Source organism: Canis aureus, chromosome 10 (genome assembly GCF_053574225.1).
Source record: "Canis aureus isolate CA01 chromosome 10, VMU_Caureus_v.1.0, whole genome shotgun sequence".
Lineage (NCBI taxonomy): Eukaryota > Metazoa > Chordata > Mammalia > Carnivora > Canidae > Canis > Canis aureus.
In genome coordinates, this window is record NC_135620.1 from 38962654 (window position 1) to 38987430 (window position 24777).

The following is a 24777-nucleotide window of genomic DNA, read 5'->3' on the forward strand; positions in this document are numbered from 1 at the left end:
CAGGCTTGTGGTCTCTCTCCCTTAAAAAAAATTATTAAAACAATTTTATAAGTAAAACAATAACTATAAATGACAAAGAGTTAAAAATGGCCATGGTTAAAGATCTGGTGAGAGTTTATTACAATGGAATTGAGAAGGAAAAAAAAAAGATAAGGAGGGATCCCTGGGTGGCGCAGCGGTTTAGCGCCTGCCTTTGGCCCGGGGCGTGATCCTGGAGACCCGGGATCGAATCCCACGTCGGGCTCCTGGTGCATGGAGCCTGCTTCTCCCTCTGCCTATGTCTCTGCTTCTCTCTCTCTCTGTGTGACTATCATAAATAAATAAAAATTTAAAAAAATTAAAAAAAGATAAGGAAATCTGGTTATTTCTGTGATATATGTTCTTCAGAATAATAACTAGAAGTATAAGTGATAACATTATACCAGGACAAATCAGATTTTAAGGAATTTCATGTAACTTCCAGAATATTAAAATTAATACACATATCTGCAAAAATATAATCAAGTAGGTTTAGCATCATTTTTTAAGACATTTCTCATGACTCAAAATACTAAATCAGCCTCATTAGGTTAAAAACTCTTTTTGAGAAACTCTGCAATATCTCAACATTTCTTCCAAGTCAGAAGACTTCATTTAGAATTTGATTTGGGGAGGTTTATCAAAAATATCAAAAGTTTTTGGACACTTGACTAAATGGGATAATAGTTCATTCACTATGATATAATACTTAGTTTTCTATTTAATCAGTCTTTAACAAAGACTTCACAGGCAAATACAGAAGTTTACACAGTTGCCAGTAAAACTTAGCTGTTTTTATATCAAAAGGACTAGGTTTACTTAAGTAATCAAAAACCTGATTATAAAAATAATGAAGCAGGGGAATTGTTTTGATAAAAACAAAATATTTGCTTTCAATGTAAATTAGTTTAAAAAGTAAAGAAGAATCTCTTCAAGTCTCTTATCAAGAATACACCAATAGTCAAGAAAACATCCTTTTACCAAAGACAAAATCAAACTGTAAAATTGTAGCAGCTTACTTTTGATGTAAAAATTCACTTAGTTAAATTAATTCCAATCTTAGCCAGTTCTGACCATGTATTAGGTTCCTTTTTAAAGATTCCTTTTCATAAACTTTCTACAAGTTTCAGATTTTGTCCTGTTCTTTTTTTTTGTGGTCCTGTTTTTCCTCCATTTTTAAATAACCAGTTTTACTTTGGGACATATTTACTTTCTTTTCCTTCAACAAAATGCATTTCTATTCTGCATATCTTTTTTTAGCTGAAAACACACATCCTACTTTCCTTGCATTCAGAGATGTTTTTCTTATTATTCCTAGTAGTTTTAGTTACATTTATTAATTAGAATTCTTAAGCCTTAGAAACATTAATTTCTAGTAAAAACTAAGCAGTTGTGAACTATGTTTTATATTAGCATTCTGTAGTTTGTCAGATTTATGAATATATTCCATAATTTCTAGAAACATATGCCCCACCTTTAAAAATAGTGCAATCTTTCATATGGTACATGTTTACTAACAGATCCAAGTAGTTCTTTAATTCCTGTGTAACATGAAGCTGAAAGTAGATAAACCTATGTTTAGTAATTATTTTATCTTCCTTGGGAATGATCTAAATATTCAGTGAATTTCACATCATTGAATTTAACTTAGCAAAATTTTAAAATTTCAACTTACCAAAGGTACTTGGGAAATTATTTTTAAGTACGCATACTGTAAAATATAATTTCCGTTAAAAAGTTTACCTTAAAGCTGTTACCCCACTAACATCTGTCTAAGTCACTCACTTCCAATAATTATGTTTAGACCACCTATGAAAACTTCATGAGACATTAGGCACAGCCAGCCATCATCCCAAGTTATTTTTTGCTGACAAATTTTGTAAGAGATATAACATGAAGTTATTTGACTAGTATGCCTAGGCAGAATAAGTTGTATGTCTGCATTATATTGAACATTGATAACTCTAATATATTACAGTTTTAATTAAACCAATGAACTTAAACTAGCTTTTTTAACTTTTTTAGATTTTATTTATTTATTCATGAGAGACAGAGAGAGCGAAGCAAGCTCCATGCAGGGAGCTTGATGTGGGACTCTATCCCGGGACTCCAGGATCACGCCCTGGGCCGAAGGCAGGCTCTAAACTGCTGAGCCATCCAGGGATCCCCACACTAGCTTTTATTTACCAAAGATTATCTCCGATCATGTGAACTTGAAAAACATTTGGGTCCATTTTTGCGAACTCAATTTATCTAAATGTTTAATTTTGTCAATTTTAAATTTTTTTTATTTTATAAATTTATTTTTATTGGTGTTCAATTTGCCAACATATAGAATAACACTCAGTGCTCATCCCGTCAAGTGCCCCCCTCAGTGCCCGTCACCTAGTCACCCCCACCACCCGCCCACTTCGCCTTCCACCATCCCTAGTACGTTTCCCAGAGTTAGGAGTCTTTCATCTTCTGTCTCCCTTTCTGATATTTCCCACTTATTTTTCCTCCTTTCCCCTTTATTCCCTTTCACTATTTTTTATATTCCCCAAATGAATGAGAACATACACTGTTTGTCCTTCGATTGACTTACTTCACTCAGCATAATACCCTCCAGTTCCATCCACATTGAAGCAAATGGTGGGTGTTTGTCGTTTCTAATGGCTGAGTAATATTCCATTGTATACATAAACCACATCTTCTTTATCCATTCATTTTTCAGTGGACACCGAGGCTCCTTCCACAGTTTGGCTATTGTGGACATTGCTGCTAGAAACATCGGGGTGCAGGTGCCCCAGCGTTTCACTACATCTGTATCTTTGGGGTAAATCCCCAGCAGTGCAATTGCTGGGTTGTAGGGCAGGTCTATTTTTAACTCTTTGAGGAACCTCCACACAATTTTCCAGAGTGGCTGCACCAGTTCACATTCCCACCAACAGTGTAAGAGGGTTCCCTTTTCTCCCCATCCTCTCCAACATTTGTGGTCTCCTGCCTTGTTAATTTTCCCCATTCTCACTGGTGTGAGGTGGTATCTCATTGTGGTTTTGATTTGTATTTCCCTGATGGCAAGTGATGCAGAGCATTTTCTCATGTGCATGTTGGCCATGTCTATGTCTTCCTCTGTGAGATTTCTGTTCATGTCTTTTGCCCATTTCATGATTGGATTGTTTGTTTCTTTGGTGTTGAGTTTAATAAGTTCTTTATAGATCATGGAAACTAGCCCTTTATCTGATAGGTCATTTGCAAATATCTTCCCCCATTCTGTAGGTTGTCTTTTAGTTTTGTTGACTGTATCCTTTGCTGTGCAAAAACTTCTTATCTTGATGAAGTCCCAAGAGTTCATTTTTGCTTTTGTTTCTTTTGCCTTTGTGGATGTATCTTGCAAGAAGTTACTGTGGCCGAGTTCAAAAAGGGTGTTTGCCTGTGTTCTCCTCTAGGCGTTTGATGGAATCTTGTCTCACATTTAGATCTTTCATCCATTTTGAGTTTATCTTTGTGTATGGTGCAAGAGAATGGTCTAGTTTCATTCTTCTGCATGTGGCTGTCCAATTTTCCCAGCACCATTTATTGAAGAGACTGTCTTTCTTCCAGTGGATAGTCTTTCCTCCTTTATCGAATATTAGTTGACCATAAAGTTGAGGGTCCACTTCTGGATTCTCTATTCTGTTCCATTGATCTATGTGTCTGTTTTTATGCCAGTACCACACTATCTTGATGACCACAGCTTTGTAGTACAACCTGAAATCTGGCATTATGATGCCCCCAGATATGGTCTTCTTTTTTAAAATTCCCCTGGCTATTCGGGGTCTTTTCTGATGCCACACAAATCTTAAAATAATTTGTTCTAACTCTCTGAAGAAAGTCCATGGTATTTTGATAGGGATTGCATTAAACGTGTAAATTGCCCTGGGTAACATTGACATTTTCACAATATTAATTCTGCCAATCCATGAGCATGGAATATTTTTCCATCTCTTTGTGTCTTCCTCAATTTCTTTCAGAAGTGTTCTATAGTTTTTAGGGTATAGATCTTTTACCTTTTTGGTTAGGTTTATTCCTAGGTATCTTATGCTTTTGGGTGCAATTGTAAATGGGATGGACTCCTTCATTTCTCTTTCTTCAGTCTCATTGTTAGTGTATAGAAATGCCACTGACTTCTGGGCATTGATTTTGTATCCTGCCACATTGCCAAATTGCTGTATGAGTTCTAGCAATCTTGGGGTGGAGGCCTTTGGGTTTTCTATTAATTTTGTCAATTAAATAGAGCTCTTTTACACAATAGTTTTGGTAATATCAAGTGGAGGCAGAAAATTATCACATATCTACAACATACATATGCAGGAATACAGAGACCTTAAAATTTTAGCTGTTAGAAAGTTATGATAATGTAAAATTTACTAGTAAAAGAACAGTAGGAAAGAATTAAGTTTATCTGTTCAGATGGCTTTTGTTTGTTTTTACTAATATTTGTGGAGAAGACAGGATTTTTCAGTTGCCTAAATTTCAAATGAGCTTTCCCTCTTTTGTTCTCCTTCTGATTAGAATTACCTTCTTGAAGTTTGTAGAACTTTTATGTCTCAGAGTCACAGGGAAGGAATGCAAGTTCCTCTAAAAAGAACTTTGATTTCCTAAGGCTAATATTTACAAGCCTTTGAAATAAATGGAAGAGGCTTTGGGAATAGTAAAAAGAATTGGTGGACTTTGAATGGTTTCTGAAGCCACCTCTATGGTCCTGTAAAGATTAGATGAGTAAAACAAGGACAGCTGTTTCCAATTCCTTAAAGAATTGGGTTGTTGCTAAATGTTATCAAGAAACTGTCACACCCATCCAACTATGTTGAATGTTTTTCTTTCCTTCTGGGTGCCTTTAGCTTAGGGGAGAAACCCTTACAAGTTTTTTAATTTTTTTTATTGTTTTTCTATCAGGCACTGAATATCAGCTTTCTTCACAAATTTAGACTGGTAGCTTCTAATTTTCTGCCTTTTTAAACTATCCACTAATCTCAAGGGGTAATCCATTTATAAAACTTTTTGAGGATCCTTTCTTAGTTTAAGAAATTCTTTAGCTATGGCCTTTAGTTCATCCTTTGGCCAACGATTGAAAGAGAGATGAGGCACATTTTCCCTAATCTCAAGTGGTTATTTTTAAAAGGTAATAATCTTTTCATATTAGAAAGGCAGTTCAGACAGATTTAGTAAAACATGAGCATTCAAGTAAAGAATGATAGAGAGGAGCAGTAGGAGTCATGTCAGCCTTAATGACTTTTGTTTTAGATACCTCTTGGATCATTAGTTTTTCATGTCCCCAATTTTCCAAATATCCACCCCCCGCTTTTTTCTTTTTTGATGAGAAAGCTCTCCCCAGGTTTGCATTTTAAAGAATGGTTCTTAGGTCTTACAGAAGATGAGGGCAGAAAACTTGTATCACAAGGGCATAAAAACTTATTCAAAATAAGTTTTCTCCAAGATGGGGTTTTGGGGACATATTTCCCTATTATTAGAGCTCCAGGTAATTTAAATTTTAACTTTTTTTTCTTAAGTGGAATACACTTCTGTTTCCAGTGTCTCAATAAGCAGTTTGAGGTGAATAGGTGAGGTCTGAGGATTAGTAATAATAGGTGAGCTTTGAATTGCTTTTAGAACCACATTTTGGGTTTTGTGGAGATTTGCAGAGAGGTAGGGAGGTTTAAACAAGGGTCCCAGATATCCAAAAGGTCTTCTGAAAGGGCAGAGAGAGGGAGTTGGAGCTAGGTGGGTGTGGAAGAGGGTAGAATTTACATTAGATACAGATCCCAATTTTTTAAATGTAATTTCTATTATTTTGTATTGTCAAGGGAGTCCTTAGGGCTGTTGTACTTCTTTGTGTCTACTTTTTTATTTGGTTTTTCCATAGATACCAATAATACAATTGTTTAGGATAAGAGCTTTCTAAAAAGAAAAAAATTCAAATACAGAAGTTTTTCCAATTCAAAGGATTCCTCCTCTGGCCATTGATGCATAGGATCTATAAATAGTGATTTAAAGACACTGGACATAAAGCCAAGCTCTGAAGACATAGAACAAGATGATAGACACACAAAAAAACAATTATCATCTCTGAGAGGAAAGGAATCAATAGAAAGCAAGAGTACTCATAACAAATTTTTACCAAAGTTGCTATACCCAAGGACCTAGCTCCACAAATATTTTCTCTTGCTAATCTAAATTTAGATAAGTAGAAGGACTCTCACTATTCTTACTTCCATCAGACCCTACAGGCAGAGGTCCAGGAGACTGATGGGGTAAGAATTCTTACCTTGTGCCAGCTTGTATCTTAGGATCTGGGGTCTGTCAGCTGTAGAATCTCTGGAGTGAGCAGTGATGGTCCCTTTAAGGTCCCCAGAACTTTAGGGGCAGAAATGTTTTCCTTTCTTCCTTTCTAGGTTGTTTGGCTAGTCTAATAATGAAGTTGATAGAAGACAGATTAACAGGAAGAAAAAGTCTAATAACATGTACACCTCCTGTATATATGGGAGAGATCCAGGAAAATTGAGTATCCCCCAAAATAGCTGATTGCTTCCACCCTAAAATCATGTTCAGATAAAGACAAAAGATGTTGGGGGTGAGGAGTCAGTTGTAGGAGGTTATCAGGAAAAGCACAGTAAACAAGGGTAAGGTTGTTCTCCATTGATAACGGTTTCTAGGGAACGAGGTCATCCATCTCTTCTTGGTATAGTGAGGAAGGCATCCTTACAGATGGGAGATTTCTTAACCATAGACATAGAACTGAAATATATCTTAAAATGTCATACTCAAGCCTATTTGCCTCTATTATAATTACCTTGATTTTATAAACATTTCAAAGCTCAGACTTTGGGGGATCTGAGAGATCTCCCGATTGGTTGGGGGCCACCAAATATGGGGTGACTTGATTAGGTGGAGGCCAGTGATACTGGCAGTAAAGAATTCACCTGAGGCAGAACAAAAGGGATAGAAATTTATTGGGAAATTTATTGGATACACTGCAAGTGAGTTTTGGGCAGAACCACAGAGGAAAGACTGTCCGACAGGAGGCAATCGGTGGGAGACTGTAGTTAGAGGGAGAAGTTGAGAAGGTATGGAAACAAATGTAATTTTTTTTTTTTTTTGGTAATGTGTCTGGGTGTAAGTAATCCATTGGTCAGCCACGGCTTATGGATGTGGTTTTTAAAAATTATTTATTTATTTTTATTGAAGTTCAATTTGCCAACGTATAGTAGAACACCTAATGCTCATCCCATTAAGTGCCCTCCTCAATATGGGCGTTTTGAGGCAGGTTGCCCAATGGTCCTCATATTGAGTCACTGTGGGCCCTTCTACCTTACTCAGCCTTCCAGGGTTCACATTGGGTGCCTAAAAGCAGCCTTTATACAGACCACACCCCAGAACAATTAAATCATAACTTCTATGGTGGAATACAAGCTTCACTAGTTGTTGAAGCTCTCCAGCTGATTCCAATAGTAGACTAGTTTGGGAACCACTGTTTTAAATGGTCATTGGGTCAAGCCTGTCATCTTTCGGCAGGTAATAAAAATTTAAAAACAAATTTATGAAGGTTAGGAAGAAGGACCAAATGTGCATTCCCATTTATTTTTTACTTCTTCTAAGGTTTTCTTCCTCATTCTCAAAAGCTGTTAGAGAGAAAATCCTATTCAGCTGAAAGCCCACTAAGCTTTTATCTATGTCTTCAAGGAAATTCTAGTTTCAGCTACTAATTATATTTCAGCTGGTGATACTACCACACTCTTCATAATAGAAGTGGTGCAGTTTACTCATGTGTGAGTATGTATATATGAATAAATACATGAAAGCTAAGTAACACAGTCAGTTCTAATTTCATCATATTAGTGCATGTGCAGATGGTCACATATTTTGGGAGATGTATCACAGTATCTCTTGAAACATAAGATTGTCATTTAAGTTGCTTAGCAGTGAAACTTGATTTTACACTGTGTGGATTAAGTGTTATATTTCCTGCCTGACAGAATAGTCTCCGGAATCACTCAGCTGCAGAAAATTCTCAAACAATTAGAAATCCCACAGTGGAGCTTCAGGACTTTAGAATATTCTATTTCTTTTAGCTTTTTGTAGTCTGAAATACAAGAAATTTATTTGAATACTGACAAAAATAGAATTTTGTCCTTTATATATATGTATGTAAAATACTACATTATATAACTATTAGCTTATTAATATTTATTTATATATTTATGAATACTTATTTCTCATAATTGAACAGCATTATAAAAACATGCCGTCAAATGACAAAAATAGTACAATTTAGTAACAAGTTTGAACTCCTTTATTCAAGGGAAAACAATCCAACGGTTGGGGGAGTACAGTGCCTAGCAAGCTGTGGCACTCTTTCTAAGGATTTTGGGCAAGAGGGAGTTTTATAGAAGAAACAGTGCAGAAACAGGACATGGTTAGATAAGATGTCAGGTAATTTTTTGTTTTTGTTTTTGTTTTTGTTTTTGGTAAGGCCAGCATGTCCCATTCTCTAGGGTAAGGTAAGTTAGCTAATGTGATTGGTGTATATTAGGCTTCCTTGATGATGAGGTATTTACTATAAGTGCAGCTAACTTAATTCAGATTTCTGATGGTCAGGCCCCTGGCACAGCTGGCATTCTGTGGGTCCTGATATACAAATGACTTTTATCAATGCCCATTCAGTGATGGGTGATCATCAGGAAGATTTGTTAATACCTTGCAAAGACAAAATGATTTCAGCAAAGCATGCTTATCAAATTTGTGGGTAACATGACATTGAAAAGGATATAAAATGCTTTACAAAATAGTATAAAAATCCCCAAAGATAGTAATAGACTGGGAAGATAGAGTTCCACAGAAGACTACAGGGACCATTACTTACCTGGAAAATGCCAATTGCAGAACAATACAATGGGAAAAATACAATACTTTGCAGTAGTATACATAAAAATATTGTAGGAGGTTTTAATTAATTTTCGTATGAGTCTACAGTACATTGTAACAGGACAATATACATGTTTAAAAGCTTGCGTAATTTTAGTCTGCATCTACCAGCTGTTCTACTATGGAATTCACATAGTGTACTTGGAATATGAAACTGAATTCTGGGCACAATGCTTCATGGAGATAAGGTGGAGCATATTCAAGAGTGACCAGGGTAGAAAAACATCTCAAAAAGACATAATAGGATTATCTGAATAAGCGAGGGATGTTTTTCTTGAGATGTTTCAAGCATCAAATAACCATATCCAAATAGTTAAGAGATCATTCATATGGAAAAGGGATTGGACTTATTTGTATGTTCTACTCAAACTCAACACTTTATTTTCCTTCTCATTCACACAAACTATAAACATAATAAAGATTTTACATATTTTCTTATTATCTGAACCCACCCCATTAGGTTGAAATCTACATAAGGGCAGGGATGTTTATCTCCTTTATTCACTTACTACTTCGTCTTTTGTGCCTAGAAAAGTGCCTGGCACTTAATGGATGCCTACCAGGCATTTTATTGAATGATGAATGGACATAAGAGATGGAACTGGGATCATGGGTGACAGCCTCAGAGATTCAGAGTTTGTCCCAAACTAAGGGAAACTATTCTGTTAGAAATGTTAAAGCTTTCTCCCCGAGCTCAGACAGTAATAAGTGCTCCAACCCTGGCGTTGTTGAAACATGTGCTTCCTGAGTTAACACTTAGTAGAAATACTACAGAAGTGATACTACTAGGCACTTGATACTAGATATTGTAATTTCCTCATGAGATTTTACAATTTTGGAAAACACTTTTAACACATTTAATTTCTTCTCATTTGGGTGACAACTATGACATTGAATTATTTTTCATTAGGCATATTCTCTTTCTTTGAAAGATACACTTTTCAAATATGGTATATATGGTGTACATAAGGGAATTATAATAAAAAGGATGTTTGTGAAAAAAAATCAGGACTGTTACAATATAACATTTATCAGATGAAGAAACAATGTCCAGAGACAGTAAGTAATTTAAAGAGCCATATAGCCAGAACTCAAGTCCCAGGCCAGTGCTTGCTTGCTGAGTCTGCTTATTCTACTGCAGTAGTGGGGCTCCATTGAAGTGATATTCAAATTCAGTCACCAATATAGATGCCCCATTGGGTTAATTAAAGAAGTACTACTTGTACTTTATTTATTCATCTTAATAAGTTAAAGACCCTATACAGAATCCACAGAAATAGCAGACTATATAACATATTTAGACTAATTTTTTTCTTAACATAGAGAACCAATAAATGCTCAAATTAAACTTCTAGCTTTATATACAATATGTGCTATAATAGCATTTGGTCTTGAACTTAAAAGTGGTATGTTTAACAACTCTTCTTACTGGATTTTATGTTCCCCCCCTTTTTTTCCCAAAAGCAGTGATTCTGAAGCACAGACCTCTCAAAATTTAGGAACAATTATTGTAGAAACATCCCAGAAAATAAGTCCTATAGAAGATGGAAGACATCAGAAAGAAAGTGACCAAACAGAAGATAGCCAAATGCAAGGAAAAAACATGGTACAAATATATTCAAATACAGATGGCAAGACCCCGAAGGTATATGACAGTGTTGCTTAATTATAATCTATACTTTAAATTTTATTTTATGCTTCATAACTTAAATTTCATTGCCAGTGATTTAATTTGAATCCTTAGAAAATGTTTTTTTTTGAAGTATACAGTGGAAATACTCAACTTTTTAATAATTTTTAAGTACCAATTTGTTAACACACTTTTGTATAGTTGAAAAGAAATAGATATTATTTTCCTAAATATAAATCTTAAGGTATTTATATCTTAGCCAAAAAAGTAGGTGATAAATCTTAAGGTATTTATATCTTAGCCAAAAAAAGTAGGTGATAAAAGCTTATTAGTTTTTAGGTATATTAGTTTACCACACGAAGAAACCTGTTTTCATATTAGCCTTTGTGATGGTAAAGTTATTGTCTGACTAAATCTTTAAATTTCTAATTTCTTAAAGTATCTTATTTAGTTTTAAAGATTTTATTTATTTATTCATGAAAGATACAGAGAGAGGCAGAGACATAGGCAGTGGGATAAGCAGGCTCCCTGTGGGGAGCCTGATGCAGGACTTGATTTATATCATGATGTCATTACTAATATTCTATAGCAGTCTTGACTGATAATAGAGCAAGTCTTCCATCTTGTTCTTTGAGCCTCTTTGGTATTTTTGATACTTTGCTCTTCAAAATAAATTTAGAATCAGCTTCTCAAGTTCAATAAAAAATCATTTGGGATTTTGATAGGGACTGTAAGAATATAAAGTAGTAATAAAACAGTAAGAATACACTGAAGGATAGAGAAAAGACAAACCACCTAGGAATCACAAGACTCAAGGAACAATATGATGGGCGAGTTTTCTGGGTTTTCATTTTGCTTCACATATGTGGCCTGGAAGCTGAAGAAATCTGCCACCTGGAAATACCAATAGGTCAAATGATGAAAGGCCCCAATAAAACCCTGCTATCTCTAGTTAAAGTACCAAGACAGGGACAGCCCAGCAAAATAGAAAATTTTTAGACAATAATCATCCTACTCTACTCAAACACCATGGAAAAAATTGCAAACGTACCTCAACCCACATTGGTAAAGACCCAAGGGGAACCTAGACTTTAAGTCTCCCATGGCTCTAAGGAGTTACCCCTTGCCCCCCCTCTTCCCATAAGGGTAATGTTAGAGAAAACAAAATGAGGAGCCAATGGTCATGACTCCCTCCCATCCATGTTATCAGAGGCCACATAGGGAGTGAGACACCCATCTGCATCCATCAGTGAAGAAATGACCCTCTCCCTTCCTAGAAGGGTAATTTCAAAGGCCAAGTGCATAAATGGGGATCTTCATCACCCCCCATATGTATAAAGTCTCTCACTCCCCCCTACCCTACTGTGTCAATGGAAACTACGTGAGGAGCAGAAACAAGACATGCTTCATCTCCCAGGTAGGATGGCATCAGCAGAGGTCTTCGGGGAGCCAGAACTTCCACCTCCACCAAGCAGTAATGAGGTATCCCTCCCCAACCATGGTGTCAGCAGAAACTGGACATGCATCCCCAACTAGCTGTAATGAATGGTGCTCCTGCTCCACCAATGTGCTATCAGAGGAAGCATGCTAAAACAGAGGATATAAATAAGGTCCGGAGTCTTGAAGTATAATGCCCAAAATGTCCAGGATACAATGGAAAATTACTCATTATACCAAGAAACCAGGGAAACTTCAACTTGAATGAAATGACAATCAACAGAAGCCAATAACAAGATACACAGATGTTGGAACTACATGACATTTATTTTATTTTATTTTATTTTATTTTATTTTATTTTATTTTATTTTATTTTTTAAAATTATTTACTTATTTGAGAAACAAAGAGAACACTAGCCAGAGGAACAGAGGGAGAGAGAGAGAGAGAGAGAGAGAGAGAATCTCAAGCAGACTCTACACTGAGCCTGGAGCCTGATGTGCGGCTTGATCTCGTGACTCTGAGATTATGGCCTGAGGTGAAGCCAAGAATTGGATGCTAAACCAACTGTGCCACCCAGGCATCCCATGACAGGCATTTTAAAGAAACCATCATAAAAATGCTTCAACAAGCTGTATGAACAGACTTGAAATAAATGAAAAGATAGAACATCTCAAGAATGAAATGGGAAATCTCAGCAAAGAAATAGAAGATATAAAAAAAAAAGTAATATGGAAATTTTAATCAAAATTTAAGTATTTTGTGAGGATTCTGGCATCAATTCCCACTACTCAGTTTGAGGTCAAGACTGATGACACCAAACACCCACCAAGAGGGGAAGAAAGGTTTATTTTTTACATAATGGAATACAGAATCTGGAATGGATCCATAAGTATGAACAAGCGATTTTTGACAAAGATACAGAAGCAATTCAACAGAGGAAGAATGGTCTTGAATGGTCTTTTCAACAAACAGTGCTGGAGCAATTGAATATCCCTAGACAAGAAAAATGAACCTATACTCAAGCCTCATACCCTATGCAAAAATTAACTTGAAATAGATCACTGATAATAAATGTAAAACATTAAATCATAAAACTTTTAGAAGGAAATCTAAGGGAAAATCTTCAGGACTTAGGGCTTGCTGAAGACTTTTTAGATATGTTACCAAAAGCATGATCCCTAAAAGAAAATATCAGTAAGACTTAATTAAAACAAAGAAATTTTGGTCTGTGAAAGGCCTTCTTTAGAGGATAAAAAATATGCTATAGACTGGGAGAAAGTATTACAAACCATATATGTGACAAAGGACTTATATTTTGAATTTATAAAGATTTTGTCAAAACTCAACATAAAAAAACCCAAAAAACCCTCAACAGTAGAAATTCAGATAATCTAATTAGAAAATGGAGTAAAAACATGAACAGACATTTCACTGAGAAGGATAAACGGAAGGCAGGTAAGCATACATAAAGATGTTCAATAATACTAACCATTAGGCAAATGGAGATTAATACCATGATGAGATATATATACATCTTTTGGAACAGCTAAAACTAAAAGTAGTGACAATACCAAATGCTGGTAAGGATGCAGAGAAACTGGATCTCACATTTAATGCTAGTATGAACATAAAGTGGCACAGCACTCTGGGAAACAGTTGGCAGTTTCCTAAAAAAAAAGGAACTAATCATACATTTATCGAATAACCCAACTATTTCCCTCCTGGACACTTATCTCAGAGAAATGGAAATTTATTTTTACAAAAAAAAAATCCTGTACATGAATGGTCATAACAGCTTTATTTCTAATAGCTGAAAACTGGCAACAACCAAAATTTTCTTCAACAGCTGAATGGTTAAACTATGATACATCCATTCCATGTTATACTATTCAGAAAAAAAAGAGGAAGAGGAGAGAGACAAACTATTGCCACACACTATATTCTAGATTTGTAACCTCAAATTTCTCATCTTGGGTTGGGGGCCTAGGCCATCTCTCCTTGTCTTTTGTGTTCTGTGTTGCTTTTTACATGGAATCTCAAGGTCAGAGGAGATTATCAATTGTCCTGTATTTTGCTGGCCACTTTGTTGATCTCATGTGTCTTTAGATTCCTGCTTTCACCTCATTTGTGGCATCAGAATTTCCTTTAATGTTTTTGCCACGTTAAAAAGATATTTTAAGTGTGCTGATTTCAATGTTTAAAATTTTCCTGAATTTCTATAGGGGCATCTGAGTGACACAGTCAGTTGAGCATCAGGCTTTTGGTTTCAACTGAAGTCATGATCTCAGGATGGTGAGATTGAGCCCCATGTCAGGTTCCACTCAGCATGGAGTCTGCTTAAAACTCTCTCTCTCTTCCTCTACCCCCTGTGCATGCTTCCTCTTTCTAAAAAAATAAAATCTTTTAAAACAAAAGAATTTTTCTGAATATCTAGTCAGAAGTAATCCTGGAAATGGAAGCCCAATTCCTTTTTATTTAAGGTCCAGTTAATTTGATACTAAGTTTGATGACTAGTACTGGTAATTTGGTAGTTCTGCTTAGGATGTTTTTATAGTGCTTAGTACATGACTAGCACTTTAATCTTCATAAAGCTATGAAATATTTATTTTATTTTTTAAAAAATTTTATTTTTGTATTCATGAGAGACACAGAAAGAGGCAGAGACATAGGCAGAGGGAGAAGCAGGCTTCTCGCAGGGAGTCTGATGTGAGACTCAATCCCTGGACTGATACCATGCCCTGAGCCGAAGGCAGATGCTCAACTGCTGAGCCACCCAGGCATCCGGCAATGAAATATTCTTTTTAAATGTATCTTATATACTGGTTCTAAAGAAGCTCAAGTGAAATATTTCAAAGATATTTTGAGGAATAAATAAGTTTAAAGGAAAAGTAATTGGCTTAAAGGAAAACCCTATCTTAGGCAAAATATCTGACTCATTGCCAAAGTAACAGTGGGTAATATTTATTTTCCCTTCTGTTTTTATTATAATTATTTATTCCAGAATTGGGATCTTTGAAAAAAAATTCCTTTTTTAAAACAATAATTTTCTAGATTGATAGTGTTCCTATTTCCCAGCCAATAAATTCTTAAATAAGACCACATATTTTAGTATTATGATTTATAATATTTTGAAAACATGTTCTTATTTAAATTTTTACTTTGAGGACACTCTTTTATTTTTTAATTTGCTGGCATTTTTAATTATAAATCTGAAATTCCTGAGGCAAAGGAATAATTTTCTAAATCTGTATTTTAAAATATCAAAATATTACCTTATGTTTCTAATATGATAAAGATAAAAAGATTAAATATAATATGAATAGTTTAATGTCATTTTTGTTCATCTTCTAGAATAACCTAGATGGAAATATCCTAAAATTTTGACCATGGTTGTTGACCATTGTTCTAGACAATAGGCTTTGGGTCACTTCCTTTTTTTTTCTTTCCGTATGTATGTATTTTTTTTCCAGAGAACACTTGTCATTTGAATAATGATATATAGAACCTTACATATATATGTGTGTATGTGCGTGTATATATGTAAACATATCCTAAAAAATACTGAAAATCTATAAAGCACTATATGCTTTCAGTGAGTCCTGATATTCAATATATCCTTGTGTAAATGAATTATAAAAATCTATCATACCCCAGAGTGGAACAATGACTGTGAAAAATAAAGTTGTTTTTTTCTTTTACCTTTGATTCCCTTTATTCACTTCTCCTACTCTCTCCCACCCCCCTATTTTAAATCAGTAAAATATTTTGGAAGAAAAGTCATGGCTTCATTTTTTTCACTTCAGTGTATTAGAATGTCATGAAGAAAACCTACAACTTTAAGGAAAGCTACTTTATTACCATCAACATTGTTTTAGCTTTATTTGTCAGAAGGGTCTAATCAGTCTATGTGCAACAGATAAGAGTATTTGAGAAAAGGACCTATTTTCCCAGATAATAAATTATTAAATATTCTTATTTTTATTTATTCCTAGTTTTTTAAACTACCTGTAGGTTGAGCTGCTACCACTTTTTTTTTTCCCCCACAACAAGGAAAATGTGATTTAATTCTACAAATTTACAAGCCGGTTGATTTTGTATTTGTATCTTGTGCCTGCTAGATCAACTTCTTTCTTTTTCTAGTTCAACTTTAATGCACATATTATGTTCATTTGTGAATTCTTGATATCAATTATAGATTTTGTTGTTTAAATTTTTTAGTCTGCATAAATATATTTTTAGGTAAAGAAATATTATTTATTATGTTCACTTGAAGTTGTTATTGAGTAATAATCTAATTTTTATAAAACCTTCAAATTTAGAATTATTTTCATTACAAGAATGCAAAAAAATCAACTTTTCAAAAGAAGAATGGTAATATACAAAAGAGCTCACATACAACAGTTCCTACCAGAGGTAAGAATGTATATGAAATTAACAATGTCTTCTTAATTTGCTGTGTTTTAAAATCAATATTATGAACATTATTTTTATAGTTAACAGAGAAAAGTGGAAAAATATAACGGCCCAGAAATCAAGTAGCAATATTATTTTATTACGAGAACGTATTGTATCCTTGCAACAACAAAATAGTGTACTTCAGAATGCCAAGAAAACAGCAGAATTGTCCATTAAAGAATATAAAGAAATTAATGAAAAACTCCTTCAGCAACAACAAGTATCTGATCAACGATATCAGATAAGCAGACAGACAATAAAGGTAAAGGAACTTTAGAAATTAATTATAATATTATAAAGGTAGATATTTTGTTTTACATGTGTTATTTGGTTCATATTTGTGTTATTGTGTTGTAACTTGGATTTTAAGAACAGGCTCCATAAATGCATTTAGGTTGCCCATTTGCCATGTTTAAAACTTTGAATTTCTCATTATAAATCAAATTATTAAATAGTAATTGCCTTAGTTCCTCTTTGAAAATACTAGTATAACATGAAGATTGTAGCATAAATATCAATTTTAATATGTTCCTATAACTTATCTATGCTCTTGTTAAACTAAGGAGAATTGAGTTTCTGTAATTTTTTTGGACACATTAGAACATTGCTGGTTATCATAATTTAATCTTAAAGCAAGTAAAAATGAAAATATTGTTCCTTAAGTTTCCATTCTTAGGTATTTGCTTGTATAAAAATGATTTGTTGAAAATTTGTCTTACACAGAATAATTCATCATTTTATCAAATAATTTTTAAATCATTATCATATATAATTTTAAATTATGCTTAAATTCTCTACTTCTATTATCTAGTGCTTTGACTCAAACAATATTTAGTAAATGTTTCAATTATAAAGGATTACTATTATGCTAGTTTTACTAATAAGAATCGTGTTCTGGCTTTATTCCCAAAGTGTCCTTATAAACAAATCTGACCCATGTTCCAAACGTACGCTGAAAGTTACTTTCTATGACCTGGATTTTAAAAAGGTATTAAGATTTGTTTTCTGGCCCAACAGATAATATACACTATAGAATATTCCATGTGCACTTGAGAATAATGTGTATCTGCTGTCGTTGGAGTGAATGTTCTGTATAAATCTATTGAGTCTAGTTGGTTAATAATGATGCTCAACTCTTCTGTATTCTTATTTTCTGTCTAGTTCTATCACACTTATTATCAGGTACTGAGAATGAAGTATTTAAATCATCTACTATTAATTTTTTGTAATAATTTTGAGATTTAATTCGCATACCGTACAATTCTCTTATTTAATTCAATGATTGTGACAATATAGACAAAATTGTGCAGCTACCACCAAAATCAATTTTAGAATATTTTCATAACTTCATAAAGGGACCCTGTACTCTTTATCTATCATCCTTCCCCTATCTTTGTCAGCTCTAGGCAACCTAATCTACATTCCATCCATATAGATTGTAGAGGGAGAAAATTTATCCTACTTCCCTTTTAGGTTATTTGGCTTGTCTAATAATTAAATTGTCATAAGACAGATTAACAGGAGAAAAACTTCAATTTCGTATGTATGAGAGCCCCATAAAAATATTAGACCAAACAGGCAGCTAGATAATTGAAGCTTATATAACATCCTGATCTAAGGAAAGGGATGGAGTCTGGGGATACAAAGGGAAGAAGGCTTTTCACAGGAAGGCTAGAGGAAATATTTGAAAAACAAAGGTTGTTCTGTTACACAGATAAATTTCTTAGGTAAAAAGAGAGGGGGTGCCTGGATGGCTGAGTTGGTTAAGTGTCCGAGTCTTGTTTTTTGGCTCAGGTCATGGGCTCAGGGTCATGAGATCGAGCCCCATGTCAGGCTCTGCACTCAGCATAGAGTCTGATTGAGATTCTCTCCCTCTGCCTTTCCCCCTGCTCTCTTTTACTTTAAAATGAATAAGTAAAATCTTTTAAAAAATAATTTCATAGGTAAAAGTTATTTCTGGTAATACCTCTCTCTTCCTGGTACAGGCCTGCTTTCCAAAGTAAATTAAGGCAATTGAAAGGAGTAGATAAAGAGCTTTTCTTGAATCTGCTGGGATCTGGTTACCTCAAAATAATCTTTATGGCAAAGAGACCAAATTTTGGGTGACAGAATCTGCTCCCCTTCAAGATTTGCCTATCCAGATATATCATACAGATGGAATCTTACAATATGTGGCCTTTCATGTCTAGCTTCTTTCACTTTACATAATGTTTTAAAAGTTCATCCATGTTGTAGCATGTATCACTATTAGCATAAGGATTTTGAAGATTTTTTTCCTCCATAACAAAAATGAAAAAAACAAGCAAACATTATTGAGAATCAACATTTCATAACACTTTGTATAGAACCTAATCTTCTGAGAAAGGATCAATATAATAATTCTAAAACAAAAAAAAAATAATTCTAAAACAATTGATGGATCAAGGGAGTTACAAGTTTTCTATACTATAAATTCCTATCTTTAAAAAGATTGAAGATCGAATAAAAGCATTTTACATGAAAACTGTAAAACATTTTGAGACTCTCTATGTACATTGAGGAACAGTTATATTTCCTGTAGGAAATTCTGGAAATTAACCAAACCTGCAACAATCTAGAGAATATTATTCAGGAAAAACAGCTGAGTCTAAATAAGAACAAGAAACTTTGTGGCATTCTAATTTGCCTTGGTCCCCTTCTCTACCATTCTAGCTCAGCAGTAGCCTGGGAATAAAGATGGTCCATGTTTCACATGCAGCCTGGCAACTACTAGAAGAAGTTAAATGGAACTATAGCTTCTATAATGCCTGATTCCCAAACAGTTGTCATCATTTGACCTGTCTGATTCTTTCATTGAGGACCCCTGTTGAAAAGATGACTCTGATCTCACTCATTTTGAGCAGCCTTCTTGTCAGAGGAGGTGGGTGGATAGGATTGTCAAAACAATTACAAGCAAGTGTTTTAAGTTCAGGTTGCCTGAAGTGATAGATTGTAGTTTAGGTCAAACAATATATTACCAAATAGCTTAAAAGGAAAAGCTGGGGAATGAGATGTCCATAAGATTTTTGAAAGGCTCTTACATATTCCTGGGAATCTGGAGGATACATGCATTCACAGAGCTTTGTGAATACTCAGGAAAGAAATGAGAAAGCCTGGGCACTTGCCTCTGTTGTAGTGTAAGGCTCTGTACAACATGATAGTAAATTAAGGCAATATTGTTCATAGCAGCATTACTTATAATAACCAGAGGTAGAAACAACCTAAATGTTCATTAGTTGATGAAAGGATAAATTGTGGTGTATACATATAATGGAATATTATTAAACTACAAAAAGTAAAGAAATATATATATATATATATATATATATATATATATATTTAGTAAAGAAGTTTTGATACCTGTTATAGCATGGATGAAACTTAAAAATTTTACATTTAGTAAAAGAAGCAAGTCAGAAAAGAACATACATGATTCCATATATATGAAATAATACAGAATAGGAAATATAGAGATACAGAAAGTAGATTAGTGTTTGCTTTGGGCTGGGGGAAAAGAAGAACATGATAGTGATTGCTAAAGCATATGGATTTCTTCTTGAGTGATGAAAATATTCTAAAATTCATTGTGATGATGGTTGAGCATATCTGAATATACAAAAAGGCATTGGAGTTTTACACTTTAAGTGAATGAATAGTGTGGCATGTGAATTATATCTCAGTAATTTTTTTTATTGATTTTAAATGGTAAAATATACCAACAAATAAAAGTATATGCATGACTTTATTGATAATACATTTATGGCTGACAATATAATAAAAACCATTCTCTATTTAAATTAATAAAACCTGCCACCAACATAACAATTGTTTGTGTAATATATATTATGGAAGGGGATACCTGGGTCACTCTAGTTGGTTAAGTATCTGACTCTTGACTTTGGATCAGATCTGATCTGAAGATTGTGAGATCAAGCTCCATATTAGGCTTCATACTAGGTGTGGAGCCTGTTTGGGATTCTCTATCTCCTTCTCCCTCTGCCTCTGCCTCTGCCCCTCTTCTTCCTTGCTCACTCTCAAACAAATATCTTTTTAAAAATGTTATGATAAAATATAATGGCTATATAACATTTTAGATGTATAGAAACCTACTATTAGGCAAAGCACTTCAATTATTATTAAATTCAACAAAGTAAAATGTATTTAAGGTGAATTTTCTTAAAATTAGCCTCTAATTAAAACATGGGTTTTCTTATTCTAACATATTCAATTCTCTATTATAAAAGTGAACATTAAGGGATAGAAATGTTAAAATTTATAATATTGACTAGCTTTTCCAGTTTGAACACCCAGTTCTTTGATTCAAGAGACTTACTCATAATTCATCTGAAAAGTCTGAAAAATGAGTCCCATATCTTAACAAAAAGATGTAAATGTCATCTTCTTTTGTTCCAATAACATTACTTAATTATATTATGACTTTGGAAATTCCTTTATGGCCACATACGTGTCATCATGTAGATTTAAACAGCATTAACTCATAGAAGCAAACTGCCAGAATCTATATTGTAAAAGAAAATGCAGCTTTACCTGTAAAACTACCTTTTAGAAAAAATTTTTGAATGTTTTGTATTAGGTATTAAATAATATATCAGCTGATAAGATATCAAATTTAAATTTTTGTGGAATTTTACATTGTGTAAAATTTATTTTCTAATAAGCCTTTCCCTGCAATCATGGATTTAGAGAAAGTAGAATAATCTGTATCATTTATTTATATATGGATAGATGAGTTGTTTTATTAATTTCCTTTCTGTATTTGTTTAAATAACAAAATGGATTTCAAGAGGTGTATTATCACTACAGATTGAAGTGTGTTTCCCCCAAATTCATATGTTGAAGCCCTAACCCTTACTGTTATGGTTTTTGGAGATGGGGCCTTTGTGAGGTAATTACGTATAGATGAAGTAATGAGGGAGGGGCCCTCATGGTGGGTTTAGTGACCTTATAGAAAGAGAAAAAGAGCTCTCACTTGAACCTGACTGTGCTGGCATTCTGATCTCATACTTCCAGCCTCCAGAACTATAAGATATTAAATATCTATTGTTTAAAACACCCAATCTTTGGGGGTTTTATTATTGTTATAGCAACCCAAGCAGAGTAATGCAGATTTTGATACGGGCAGTTGAGTGCATTGTGACAAATATGTAAAAATGTGGAAGCAGCTTTGGGTACATGCTGTAAGAGTTTTGAAGTGCATACTACAAATACAGACATTAAGGGTATTCTGGAGAGGTTTCAGATGAAAATGAGGAACATGTTTTTGGAAACTGGAGGGAAGCCAATCCTTGTTACAGAGTGTCAAAGAACTTTGGCTGAGTGGTGTTCTAGTGTTTTGTGAAAGGTAGAACTTGAGAGCAGTGAAATTGTATGTACTTTTATTAAATCTTTATTTTGGAGGGAGTAGTTTTAGGTTCATAGCAAAATTGAAAAAAAAGTACTGAGATTTCCCATATATCCTCTGCCTCTACACATGCATAGACTCCCTCATTGTCAATATCCCCATCAGAAAGGTACATTTATTTCATGAACCTACATTGATATATCATAATTATCCAAAATGCATAGTTTACCTTATAGTTCACTCTTGCTGTTGTACATTCTTTGGGTTTGGAGAAATATATAGTAACACATATCCATGTATTCATTTTCACCACCCTAAAAATCCTCTGTGTTTTGCCTATTTATCCTTCCCACCCCACTCTAATCCTTGGCAACTGCAGATCTTTTTTACTGTCTCCATATCTTTGCCTTTTGTGGAATGTCATATAGTTGGAATTATACAATATAAAGAGTTTTCAGACTGGCTTCTTTCTCTTAATAATATCCAACTAAGTTGCCTCCCCGTCTTTTCATGGTTTAATGGTTCATTTCTTTTTAGCATTGAATAATATTCCATTGTCTGGATATACCACTGTTAATGTATCCACTCACCTACTGAAGGACATCTTCATTGCTTTCATGTTTTGGCAATTATGAATAAAGCTGCTATAAATATACCCATAAAGATTCTTATGTGCACTTAGGTTTTCAGTGCCTTTGGGCAAATACTAAGAAGCATGATTGCTAGGTCATATGGTAAGAATATGTTGAGTTTTGTAAGAAACTGCCAAACTGTCTTCCAAAGTGTACTGTACCATTTTGATTCCTAGCAGCAATGAATTAGAATTCCATTGCTCCACGTTCTCACTGGCATTTGATATTGACAGTGTTGTGGATTTTGGCCATTCTGAAAGTGTGTAGTGATATTTCATTGTAGTTTTAATTTGCATTCCCCTGATGACATATGATGTGGACCGTCTTTTTATAGATGGCTTATTTGCCATCTTTGGTAAGATATCTGTTTGAGTCTCTTGCCCACTTTTAATTATGTTCTTTGTTTTCTTATTGCTGAGTTTTAGAAATTTTTCAGGTATTTTGGAAAAAGCCCTTTATCGGATGTGTCTTTTGTAAATATTTTCTTCCAACTTATAGCAGAGTGAGCCTTCTCATTCTCTTGACACTGTTTTGTAGAGCAGAAGTTTTGAATCCTAATGAAGTTCAGCTTATCCATTATTTTCTTCATGGATCATGTTTTGCTGTATCTAAAAAGTGATCACCATACCCAAGATCACTTACAGGTTCTCTTTTTATCTTCTAGGAATTTTTTAGCTTTGCATTTTACACTTAGGTCTGTGATCCATTTCAGATTAATTTTTGTGAGGACATAAGGTCTGTCTGTGCCTAGATTCTTTTTTTTCTTTTGCCTGTAAATGAAAAAATGTTCTAGTACAATTTGTTGGAAAGGCTATATTATCTCCATTGTATTGCCTTTGCTTTTTTGTCAAAGATCAGTTGACTCCGTTTAGGTAGGTCTATTTCTGGGCTTTTTATTCTGTTCCATTGACCTATTTGTTCTTTTTTTTCCTATTTATTTTTTACCAATTCACATTTAAAAAAATATTTTATTTAAATTCAGTTTGCCAACATAGAGTACAACACCCAGTGCTAATCTCATCATGTAGCCTTAGTGCTTGTCAGTTACCCCATCCTCCACCAATCTCCTCTTCTGCAACCCTTTGTTTGCTTCCCAGAGTTAGGAGTCTTTCATGGTTTGTCTTCCTCTCTCATTTTTCCCCGACTCAGTTTCCTTGGTTTCTCTTATGGTCCCCTTCATTATTTCTTATATTCTACATATTACTGAAACCATATGATAATTGTCTTTCTCTGATTGACTTATTTCACTCAGTACCTTCCAGTTCTATCCATGTCAAAGTAATGGTATGTATTCATCGTTTCTGAGGCTAATATTCCATGATTATATATATATATATATATATATATATATATATATATATATATCCATTCATCTGGTAAAGAACATCGTGGCTCCTTCCACAGTTTGGCAATTGTGGACGTTGCTACCATGAACATTGGGGTTCAGGTGTCCCGGTGTTTCACTACATCAGTATATTTGGGATAAATACCCAGTAGTGCAATTGCTGGGTCAGAGGGTAGCTCTATTTTTAACTTCCTGAAGAATCTCTATACTGTTTGCCTGAGTGGCTGTACCAGCTTGCATTCCCACCAACAGTGCAAGAGGGTTCCCATTTCTCCACATCCTCACCAACATTTGTTGTTTCCTATATTGTTAATTTGAGCCATTCTCACTGGTGTAAAGTGGTATCTCATTGTGGTTTTGATTTATATTTCCCTAATGCCAAGTAATGTGGAGCATTCTTTCATGTGCTTGTTGGCCATGTGTAAGTCTTCTTTGGAGAAATGTCAGTTCATGTCTTCTGCCCATTTCTTGACTGGATTGTTTGTTTCTTGAGTGTTGAGCTTGATAAGTTCTTTATAGATCTTGGATGCTATCCCTTTATCTGATATGTCCTTTGCATATATATTCTCCCATTCTGTAGATTCTGTAGATTGTCTTTTAGTTTTATTGACTGTTTCCTTTTCTGTGCAGAAGCTTTTTATCTTGATGAAGTCCCAGTAGTTCATTTTTGCTTTTGTTTCCCTTGTCTTTGTAGATGTGTCTTACAAGAAGTTGCTGTGGCCAAGTTCAAAAAGATTGTTGCCTGTATTCTCCTCTAGGATTTTGATGGAATCTTGTCTCACACTTGGATCTTTCAACCATTTTGAGTTTATCTTTGTGAATGGTGTAAGAGAATGGTCCAGTTTCATTCTTCTGCATGTGGCTTTCCAATTTTCCCAGCACCAGTTATTGAAGAGACTGTCTTTTTTCCATTGGATATTCTTTCCTGCCTTGTC

At 34.3% G+C, this 24777-nt stretch overlaps 1 protein-coding gene across 13 annotated transcripts in view; it reads left to right on the forward strand.

The window, feature by feature from the left end:
- Nucleotides 1-24777, forward strand: part of CNTLN (centlein) — a 316659-nt gene that overhangs the window by 216868 nt on the left and 75014 nt on the right. For 10 of the 13 annotated variants that reach the window (XM_077912082.1, XM_077912073.1, XM_077912077.1 and 7 more), the window contains 3 exons: nt 10426-10606; nt 16350-16443; nt 16524-16747. In XM_077912082.1, the coding sequence (XP_077768208.1) occupies nt 10426-10606; nt 16350-16443; nt 16524-16747 (499 nt within the window). The remainder of the gene's footprint in view (nt 1-10425; nt 10607-16349; nt 16444-16523; nt 16748-24777) is intronic. The other 3 variants (XM_077912074.1, XM_077912079.1, XM_077912080.1) reach the window with 2 other exon arrangements.